This window comes from Aulonocara stuartgranti, assembly GCF_965226115.1.
Source record: "Aulonocara stuartgranti genome assembly, chromosome: 3".
NCBI lineage: Eukaryota > Metazoa > Chordata > Actinopteri > Cichliformes > Cichlidae > Aulonocara > Aulonocara stuartgranti.
The window spans coordinates 32059725-32071002 of NC_138941.1; the positions used below are offsets into that span (position 1 = coordinate 32059725).

Below are 11278 nucleotides of genomic sequence, written 5' to 3' on the forward strand. Positions count from 1 at the left end.
GGAGCTTTTGAAGGAGTTTGATGCTTTTCTTCAAAAACATAATCCCCCATCAAATGCACAGTATATCTCGCCAACATCCCAGAATGACCTGATTGACTGTTGTGCCCAGGAAGTTACTAGTGTCATTGTATCTGAAATGACAAAGTCTAAAGTCTACGCCATCATGGCAGATGAGGCAAGGGATGAAAAGGCAGAGCAGTTAGCTGTTTGTGTCAGGTACGTGTCAGAGGGGGCAGTGAAGGAGCGTTTCCTTGCACTAGCAGAGATAAAATCATTTGATGCCCAGTCCATTGCAAATGAGATTCAGCAGCAGATCCAAAACTATGGTCTTGCAGAGCTTAAGTGTGTAGCACAAACATATGATGGTGCAGCCGTTATGAGTGGCTCCACCGGAGGTGTACAAGCACATTTTAGAAGGCTCCATCCTGAGGCTATATATGTGCATTGTTATGCTCATCAACTCAACCTGGTTTTGTGCAATACTTGCAAGGCTGTCCCAGAGGCTGTGGAGCTTTTCAGCTTGTTGGAGTGTGTGTATTCTTTCTTCAGCACCTCCCTAGTCAATCATCATAAGTTCATGGAGACTCAGGCAAAGCTTGGATTGACAAAAACTGAGCTTGTGCTACTTTCAAACACTCGCTGGGCATGTCAGTTGCGATCAATCAGTGCAGAGACATTGCCTGCCATTTTGGAGTGCCTATCTGCAATTGGATCCCCCATAGCTGTTGGTCTCAGAGCAAAGCTCTACAAGTTCTCAGCAGTCTATGCACTACTGATGTTTTAGTCTATTCTGTCGGTAACCAAAGGACTCCACAAATTCCTGCAGAAAGAGACTTTAGACCTGGCAGAAGCTTTTATCTGCAAACAAGCTGTGTGTGACACACTTGAGGGCAAACACTCAGATGCATTTGCTACAGAGCTGTATGAGAAAACCAAGGCCCTGTGTAACACCATCAGTATCCCTGAACCAGGTGCCAAGACAAGGCACAAACAGAGGGAAATGGAGGATTTTGTCCTGGAGGCAACTGTGGGTTCACGCACTGAATTGAACAACTCAGACACATTGAAAAGAGAGTTACTTTTCCCTTGTGTGGCTCGGATGGTTGGCGAGCTTGATCAAAGATTTTGCAGTGTAGATGCAGGGCTGCTAAAAGGCGTCCAGGCATGCAGTCCTAAATCTGAGAACTTCTTGAGTGAACCACACTTGAATGAACTTGCAAAGCACTACAGACTTGACCTGAAAAAAGAGGTTCTGGTGGCCAGAAACTTTCTTACCCGGAAAACAGAGGCTGGATGTCCACCCAAAAATATGTTGTCTGTGTACAACCTCCTTGATTCAGACATGTTTCCCTCTCTGAGGGCAACCATCCAAGTTGCCCTAACAGTGCCTGTCAGCAGCTGCTCGTGCGAAAGGTCCTTTAGTGCACTGCGTCGGCTGCACTCCTGGCTGCGTCAAACAATGGGTCAGAAAAGACTTCACAGTCTTGCAGTCATGTCTATTGAAAAAGACACGCTTCAGCATCTGAGTCACAACAGAGTGATTGACCGATTTGCCACTCTTAAAAACAGACGTCATTCTTTGATGCTTCCATCCACCAAGTAACTGGTGATTGCAGCCAGAAAAATGTACTTTTTTATTTTCAGTTTTTTTCTTGTTATTGACGCAGCAAACACATTTCCTCTGTTTTCTTGTTGTACTGTATTATAAAGCAGACTGAAATAAAACAATAGATCTATTGGTGGCCTAGGATGTTTAATCTGTCCAAAAAAGTAGGAAAACAATTTCTCAGTCTTTGTTTTCTGTTTGTGAAATTTTGTGCTCATTCACTACGTTCGTTCATATCGTGTGTGTATCTCTTGGGGGTTAAGCCCCCCCCCCCCCCCTGTCCTTAAAACCTAGTGACGCCCCTGCTATCAACTTCAAAATGTGTGTTTTGAAAGGTTTTTTAAGAAAAAAAATTAGGACAACATAGCAAAAAAACCCATCACTTTTTATTGTCTTCATTCATGCTCAGTCATCCAGGTAAGGAAATCCCTAAAACTGATTCTGTTCATCTGGACGTGGCGTTTTCAGTCGAAGAAATTCTACTACCGGTAAGTGACTTCTTCAGTCTCAGCTGACTGCAGGTTTCCTGAGCCTTTTAACAGTACATTTGCATAATGACTTAAACTAGCTTCACTGACAAACAGCGGGCTATGAGGTCAGTTTTATGATCATTAATTTACAAATTGTCATATTAATGCTTTGAGTAAATGTGGTTATCCCAGCTGGATATTTGTCAAAGCTGGGAAGGCACCTAAAGAAAGCTCCAGGTGATCCAGGAGAGAAGGACAACTGCTGCCTTATCCTGTACGTGTCAGGAGTATCGGAACAGCTGAGACATATTTTTTCTAAACAACGCGTCTCTGTGGCTTTTAAACCCCAAACACTATGTCAAAGATTGGCAGGTCCCCAACCCAAGCAGAGTAATATAGTGTGCACTGTTAAGCGCCAGGAGGATTGCCATGATTTATACATCAGAGAAACCAAACAACCTCTGGCGAAGCGGATGGCACAACACAGGAGAGCTACCTGGTCAGGCCAGGACTCTGCAGTCTATTCACACCTACAGGCCAGTGGACACTCTTTCAGTGATGAGGATGTAACATCCTGGACAGGGAGGAACGCTGGTTTGAGCGCAGAGTCAAGGAGGCCATTTACGTGAAAAGGGAAAGACCATCTCTGAATCGAGGAGGAGGCCTAAGGGTATATCTGTCACCATCTTACAATGCTGTGATTGCAGCCATTCCCCAACTCTGTGTGAATGGTACTCATGACCATTGATAGCACACCGATAAAGAGGACCAGCTCTGTCCTGGACAGTCCCATAGACTGCAAAGAGATGGTGGGTGAGAGGAGGATGTTAGCCAAGCTGACATCTATTATGAACAACAGCTTGGCTACCAGGTTGTCTATTATGAGCCTGCAGAGGCCCTGAGCAGCTCTGTTACAGGACAGAGGACTAAACTGCAGCAGCTAGACTGTACAATATACACGTAATCAGGGCTGTGCAGAGATGTCCGATGAGGAAGGTGCTTAAAGGAGCACATAGGACCAGGCTGAACAAAAACAACCCACATTAATCAAGAATCTAATATAAAATCGTATCATACTATATCACTGTCATCAGGTGGGAACAATGCAAAGCAAATGTAGCCTATGTTTCACCTGATGGTTACAATGTTGCTGCTGCTCCTGCTGCTGATAGTGCTGCAGGGCAGGGCTGTGCTGATCTGAGAAAGTAGACATTCAAAAGTCCATAGGAGACACTGTATCTGATTAAACAAGTGTTATGAGATAATAATTATAAAATGACAGCACTTGGAATCATGAGGCAAGAGATTAATAAAACTGTGGGAAATAAACTACGGTCTGTCTGTGACTCACTCTTCTTCCTCCATCTCCTCATCTCATCTACACACTGGGTTTGTCTCAGTAGAGGAGCTTTTTCTAGATCCTGGCAGCTCCCAGAGATGGTACAAAGTTTTTGTCACGGTTCTGGGTCCGTTGGACCCAGTATTTTGAGTTTATTATATTTCGGTTTAATTCTGCTTCATGGATTGTTTTCTTATTCTCGTAGTGATGATGATTATTATTAGTTTCTTGTTTCTGTTTATCCGTGCTTAAGGATTTGTTCTCGGTTATATCTCACGTTTAGTTTAGTTCAGGTTCCATGTGTCGTTCTCTGTCTGTCTGTCTCTCAGTGTCAAGTCTGCGTGCTTGTTTAGTAATTCATGTTTCCTGTTTTATTGTGAAAGTCTTTGTCTTATGTTAGTGTGTGCAGCTTGGTTCCCCCCGTCTCGTTAACCCCGATCTCTCCCAGCTGTGTCTCCCTCCTGTTCCCCATTCCCTGATTCCCACCCTGTGTATATTAGCCCTGTGTTTTCCTGTGCTCAGTGTCGTACCGTCAGATTATGCCTGTGTGTTTTTTGGTTTCTGTATTCACGGCACTTCACGTTTGGTTTTCATGTCAGCAATAAAGCTGAGGTTTTGATTTACAATTCTGTGTTCCAGTCCTGCGCTTGGATCCTCCTCTCTGCCTGCCCACACAGAGCCCTGACAGAACGACGCGACCAGTAATGGATCCAGCGGACTCACGCTTCGCCTTTGAGGGAGAGAATCTCGCGCTCCTTTGGGATTACTGTTGGAGGGTAGTCCACGCCGTGAGCCCCTACAAGAGGCAGCTGGCGGTAGTATTTTTTTTGATAATTTTTTGTCGTCCACTGCCTCCACTGTCAGTTTTCTAAAAATAAATGGACTCAAACAAATAATAACAGCTCTAAGAGCGAGGTTAAGTTTTGAACTGTTTGGCATGGGTGGCCCAGGGAAAGAGGATTCAATTGTTCTCCTGGAGGCCCTCGCCACTTGGTACTCTCAACGACAGCAGCATTTTTTTACCAAGGTTTATCGCTAAATCGTTTGATCCATCCTTGAAAAAGAAATGCAACCCTCGCCATCATCACCCAACCACACTTCCATTCTCTCCTGTAGTACGGACTGGTGCAGTTTTCATTTCCATACCCTCAGCTCAGTTAGCTGATCAGCAGCCACCCTCGGCTCAGTTAGTTGATATAGCTGTTTCTTTAAAACCGTGTGTGTGGCTGGCTGTGTCTTTGAAACCTTACATAAAAGGAGCAGGTGCTAATTTTTATTTATTGATTCATTTGTAATTTTTACAGCTTGGGAAAACTAAAAACTGCATATTTAGTTATTGTTATAAATCTCCCTGTAACACCATTTTTGCATTTTAATTTCTCTGAAAATATAGAAAACATTACATAACACAAGTACTTTTCATAATATGAATATTATGAAATAACTTTAAAAGATTTCTGTGTGTGTGTGTGTGTTGAAAAAGTTGTGGATGAGCGTGTGTGTGCAAGTTAACAAAAAAAGTTGTGGATGAGCGTGTGTGTGCAAGTTAACAAAAAAATTAACGGATGAGCGTGTGTGTGCAAGTTAACAAAAAAAGTTGTGGATGAGCGTGTGTGTGCAAGTTAACAAAAAAAGTTGTGGATGAGCGTGTGTGTGCAAGTTAACAAAAAAATTAACGGATGAGCGTGTGTGTGCAAGTTAACAAAAAAAGTTGTGGATGAGCGTGTGTGTGCAAGTTAACAAAAAAATTAACGGATGAGCGTGTGTGTGCAAGTTAACAAAAAAAGTTGTGGATGAGCGTGTGTGTGCAAGTTAACAAAAAAAGTTGTGGATGAGCGTGTGTGTGCAAGTTAACAAAAAAATTAACGGATGAGCGTGTGTGTGCAAGTTAACAAAAAAAGTTGTGGATGAGCGTGTGTGTGCAAGTTAACAAAAAAATTAACGCGACAGTTTCCATTACTCTTTTTGAGTTACGATAACTTATGTTGAAATTAGATTGAACCAACAAACTATATTGAGTTAGGGGAATTAACTTTTCCTCCATAATCAAAGGTGATTTTAATTACCATTTATGTAATATTTGGTAGCTTAAAAACATATTTTTAAGTTGTTTACTCATAAAAATTATCTTCCTCCAATTACTTTTTCCACATTATTTAAAATGATTTTTAAGTGTTATGTAATTAATTACAGCAATTACAAAAACAATTTTTTAAAGTTCATTATTTAAAATATTAAGTTGCTGATTTTCATCATTATTAACATCATTTTAGCTTTCTCTTATTTTTTTATTGTAATAGCTTTTAAGAAAGGAATTCATTCAACATTTTTTTTATCAAAAAACTTTATTTTTTAACTGTAGGCATTTCAACACTTTGTATTTAAAAAGTGAAAATAAACCAGAAATTTAGATTTATACCATCTCAGCCAAGTTATAGTATATGCCTTTATGTATTTAACACCACAGAAACAAATGTGTTCAATTAAAAAAAAACTTAGAAAACATTTTGTTACAGTAATACTTCCATGCAAGTGTTCAGTAAATGTTAACTTTCAATGCCTACCAAACTTTACAAGATCTTGCATCTTTCTATGACACAATGCAGCAAACACCTTTAAGATCAATGTTACACATACAGGATTCAAAACAGTTAACAATTTTTGAAACAGAGTCAACATCTTTAACATAATGATGGTTCCATCAAGGTCAAGGAACAGCTTCTGAACAACTTCAAAAGTATATTTCAGATCCTTGCATTAGCTCAGATTGAGAGCATATATTATGCCCATGAGCAAAACACAGCGCCTTGGGAAATTCTGGCCCTCCATGATTTTTGTTTCCTCCACCACAATGGTTGCAGTCTTATGGTTAGATCCAGGGGTGTACCGGTCACTGATGATGGCAGTTTTCATCACCTGCCTTTCAAGGTTGGCCTTAAGTTCTTCGGTGTTAACTTAAGGCCAACCTTAAGTTAAGGAATTAATAGGTTAGTGAATTATAGATTAGACTTTTATACTTACTGAAACTTAATGAATTCAGATGATCAATGGAACACACACACACACACACACACACACACACACACACACAATGCTGAATTACTTAAACCGAACTCCATGAAAAGGTCCTCTTCCTTCTCTCCAAGGAAAGTGATAAGGCAGCAGATGGCTACTTCTCTGCGTGTTTCAATTGTATTGTGCTATTTAAGAAAAAATAAAGTGAGTATAAAATACATGGGTGACTGCCAACAAAGTGCATTTCAAAGCTACCCAAAGTCTAAATAGTTGTCCTACCTCAAGAAGCATGTCCTTGATCTGCCTGATTCTCACTCCCTTAGCTCCTCCCCTTGATAAAATGACATCCATCAGTTTTGGGGTGCAATGGTCAAGTGTAGCTATTCAAGGCTTACAGTGGTTATTCTCTTGAACTCCTCTATCTGTAGACCACAGAAAGAGAAGAATTAAACCTTGCAGACTATTAGCTATACTGCATTAATGAATGCTCTAATACATTATTTAAAGAGGATAGATGTGATCTAAGGCTACCCCAAGTTTTGAGGGAACAAAAACAATCTTGGTGAAGACAAGGGAGACTTCGCCACCATAACCGTGGTGTAATCTCTAATGCTTTAGCAACCCTGTTTTTGCAGAGGTTTCGAATTTGCACATTGTTCACTCCCAGCCCATTTTGTAAAAAATGTGTCCCAACTTAACAAAGCACTAATGACCCTAGATTATCACACTATACTAACTGCTTACATAAAGTCTTAATGTTAAGTAGATTCACATAGCCCATGCCAGAATAATGCTATTGGAATGACATTAACAATATTTCACACAGTCTGATTTAAAAAAACAAAAAACAAAACAAAGATAGCTACAGCTCTTAAGATCAAGAACAATACTTACTTTAAGCTGTATCACAATACTAACCAAAATCAATGTAATATTACGTATGGGTCATGCAAGTTTTATAAAGATAAAATAGGTGAGCCAGATGGAAAAAAGAAGCCTCTAGGTTATCCCTCTGAAAGAACTATTCACAGTTTAAAGGCTTCTAATTTTGGTAAAAAGAAAAACAAAATCAGCCTATGATCAAAATTAGATTGCACTGTGTAGCAAAACTTTAATCATGCTTTTCCTAGCCACAGTTGCACTCTCTAGCTGAAGACTTTTGTCAAATGAAACTTTATAAGTCTTATCCTCTGCTGTGCTAAAGTTTAGAATGGCTAGCATTAGCTACATGTGGTAGTGCAAAGTATTTCCTTATCTGTATGAGCATCACATCATACACAAATCCACTACAGGTGACTAGCACAAATGCTTTGCTTTGGTAGAACTGTTATTTGTAAATGAAATGTTACTTACCTTGAAATGTTTTTTACAAAAGCTTGCACCATGCAACACAACATGTGTGAATTTGCCCGGGCTAGTTAAGTCAGTAGGGGAGGGAATTTGAAATCAGAAGTTACAGTGGAAAAAAATAAGTTATGTATTAAATTTCTTTAAGTAATTACAACTTGAATTTTATTTTGAACCCACTAACATTGGGATTTAATTTCAAATTACATATAAAATTAATTTAATGTAATTACCAACATTATTAATTCAACACAACCCAAAAAAATAAAGTTTGCAACTTAGAAGGTCTATCTTAATCAATAAATTAGAATTTTTATGTTGCAGCCATGGATTTAATCAAGTGGTGGTAAAAGGCCTGATGAATTACTTTTTAGAGTGTAAGCAAGCAAGTAGTGTGTGTGCTGCTGCTGCTGCTGCTGCGTGTGTGTGTGCTGCTGCGTGTGTGTGTGCTGCTGTGTGTGTGTGTGTGCTGCTGTGTGTGTGTGTGCTGCTGTGTGTGTGTGCGAGCTGCTGCTGCTGTGGGTGGTGGTGATTGAGCTGGTGCTGTTGTGGGTGGTGGTGGTTGAGCTGCTGCTGTTGTGGGTGGTGGTGGTTGAGCTGCTGCTGTTGTGGGTGGTGGTGGTTGTGATTGAGCTGCTGCTGTTGTGGGTGGTGGTGGAGATATAAATTTTTACTGCAAGAATTTTCACAATAGACATGTCTGAATATGCTAATATTCTCCTAATTATTACTGTTGATTTCTTGGTAGGCCAAAACCCATAAAACATTTCAAAATAATTTAATAATAAATTATAATCATAAGTAATACAAAAAATAAATAAACACCAACCTATGCAAATGTATTCTGTCAAGGAAAGACGATCGTCTATATAAATATGTGTCTGAGAACAGGAAAACTGTCTCACAGCTTCATGTCATCATCCAGGAATGGGGAAAAAGCTTAGCAGACTGATAAAGAGGACCAGCTCTGTTAGCAGCACTGTTACAGCCATGGTGTAGGACGGAGGTCTATTCCATGTCTTTGATCATCAGCCAGACTGTACAATACGGACACATGTAACAGACACATACGAAATTATATGCGCGTGTGGTTATAGCTGTTTTATCCCTACACCATTTATTTTCTGTTTCCATTTTTTCTAATATATTTCTAATTCACTTTTCCTCAATGACCCTTGTGCAGCTGCGACATTTCAGCTTCCACAGTGGGGGGATATTAAGTCTACGACTGTGATATAAACACGTTTGTGCTCCTTTGTACTTGAATCAGGTATTTAAGTAGGCCACCTGACTACGGAGGTCGAAAAAAATGGGGAACTGTGGAAGCCACTTCCTGCGAAAAAAGGGGAGGAGATACCGTAAGTGCAGCATTTAAGAGCTTGCAGTTCCTCCCCTCCTTCACTTTCAGGCGTTCTCCTCCAGCCACTGTGCCCTTTTTGCATATCACCTGCTGAGACAAACCTCGGTGGCGCTTATAAAGGCTGAAACAGACGAAATAAGAAAAGGATCAATATCTTAAGCTTTGTTAATAAAGGTAAGCGACTTTAGTTCATTGTTCCTACAAAAATGGCGAATTTCTGCCATTTTTATTTTTTCCCTTTAATGTTTATTTGTTGCACTGGATCAGCACCGTGATGCCCATAGTATATACAGTATTCTGAAGAAGGTCTAAAATGTCCCTGTGTGTGTGTGCATGTGTGTGTTTTATGTATATGGATTTTTTAAAAACAATATTACTCATGATATAACATTGTCCAGACATGGCTGGTAAGGACATGAGGAGGAAACAGCAGGAGCTGTGTGAGGCTACTAAAGGCAGGGCTATAACATTTTTCTGTCATCATTTTATTATAGATTAAGTGCAAGAGTTGTTAGGTGTGGATAATTAGATTATAGTTTATTGCAATAGCAAGTTGTGCCTTGTTGTCAGACAGCAAGTGGAGAGTGATATATGAAATGATGGGATGGAAGGAAGAAGAGAAGCAAAGAGTGATGCACAGGCAGAGCCTAAATTATTTCTCACAGTTTTTTGTTGCCAATCTTTGCATTTTGTTATTATCTCATGACACTTGTTTAATCAGCTACCATCTCTCCTATGGACTTTTTAAATGTCTACAGTCTCAGATCAACACAGCCCTGCCCTCCAGCACTATCAGCAGCAGCAGCAGAAACCCCTCAACAGCAACATTGTACCCATCAGGTAAAACATCAGCTACGTATGCTTTGCCTTGTCGCCACCTCACAACAGTGATATAGTATGATGCGATGATATTAGATTCTTGATGAATGTGTGTTGTTGTTATTCAGCCTGGTTCAATGTGCCCCTTTTTAACTTTGAGCACCCACCCCTTTAAACCTCTCTGCACGGCCCTGTTCCTAATTTTGTTTGACTTTTGCCTGTTAGCTGCTCCAAGTTTCCTTCAGGTTTACTTGTTTAAAAGGTACTACAGTGTTTTCTTTGACGTGTCTGCAGCTATCGCTGACTGTGACTTATGGTTTGTTCTTCCCTCTAACAGACTTGAAGCTGCAATGGACGGACACGGTGAAGATGCCACTCCGCTCTTTGTCCTGCCTGTGGGTTCCTGGTTTCGTTTCCATCTCATCTACCACCAGACCGACGGACTGGCTGTGATACTTTATGGTGACAGAGAGAAGCTTGCTGCGATATTCCTGCAGAGGATGGTGACGGAGTTCTTCAGGAACTGGATTCACAGGCCTGAGTGACCAAGACCATCAGTGACCTGTGTTCGCACAGCCTCCACGCAGAGCTGGGAACCGGGGGCCTTCAGCATCCAGCAGTGCCTTCACAGATTAAACATTGTTGATGTTGTTTAAAGTTCGATAATGAGTTCATTAAAATAAATAATTAAAGGTTACCTTTCTTTGTTATTATTCCACACATTGATTTTTAACCTGCACAGAGTCCTCCAACAGAGCTCTTAGATTTTCAAAAGCTGTATCTATCAGTGAGTGAGTGATGGGGAAGCCAGATTTGAATGACCAAAATAACCAAATTTGATAATAAAATAATATTGATATGTGATAAAACAAAACTAATATCTGCCAATAAGTTGGTTTAGTGTAGTTTTGCGGCCCTGTTGTAGCGCGGCCGTTTCTGTTTAATTCCAGCGTTGCAGAGAGAGGTGCTCGTTATCTCCACCAAAGCGCCTCCGGTCCTGGGGTAAGCCGTTAGAACTGCTTTTATTAGCATTCACAGCTACAAGAGGCTAAGGTTACATTTATCCTTTGTTTTAGGGTTTGATTGCTGCCTTCACCTCTCCGTGGTAAATCGCCTAACCTTAATTGGAGAATCAAGACGCCTGCCTATAGTCGGTTTGAGGGCTCCTGCTCGGTGGAGCTGCTCTCTTGTCTCGTCTTTTTGGTCTCATCTTTTATTTTTGTGGAATTGTTTTTATTAAGTGGGCTAACCTTTTTCTGGTGCGCCTGGTTTTATTATATTCTGGATTGTTGCTTGTACCCACGCCTCGGTGATCGGGCTGG

General features: G+C 40.5%; 1 protein-coding gene across 1 annotated transcript; it reads left to right on the forward strand.

Moving 5' to 3' along the window:
- The first annotated feature begins 3923 nt into the window (after positions 1–3923).
- LOC309702959 (uncharacterized protein) lies at positions 3924–10653 on the forward strand. Its single transcript, XM_082527633.1, has 3 exons — positions 3924–4230; positions 9896–9977; positions 10294–10653. Exons 1-3 carry the CDS (start codon positions 4120–4122, stop codon positions 10407–10409), a joined length of 309 nt encoding a protein of 102 aa, XP_082383759.1. The 5' UTR covers positions 3924–4119; the 3' UTR covers positions 10410–10653.
- The last annotated feature ends 625 nt before the right edge of the window (positions 10654–11278 follow it).

Bases quoted from the DNA above. Each gene is read 5' to 3' on its own strand.
- LOC309702959 (XM_082527633.1), top strand. From the start codon at position 4,120: ATGGATCCAGCGGACTCACGCTTCGCCTTTGAGGGAGAGAATCTCGCG. The intron at 4,231-9,895 runs GTAGTATTTTTT...AAATGTCTACAG, and splicing joins CCTACAAGAGGCAGCTGGCG to TCTCAGATCAACACAGCCCT. The intron at 9,978-10,293 runs GTAAAACATCAG...TCCCTCTAACAG, and splicing joins AGCAACATTGTACCCATCAG to ACTTGAAGCTGCAATGGACG.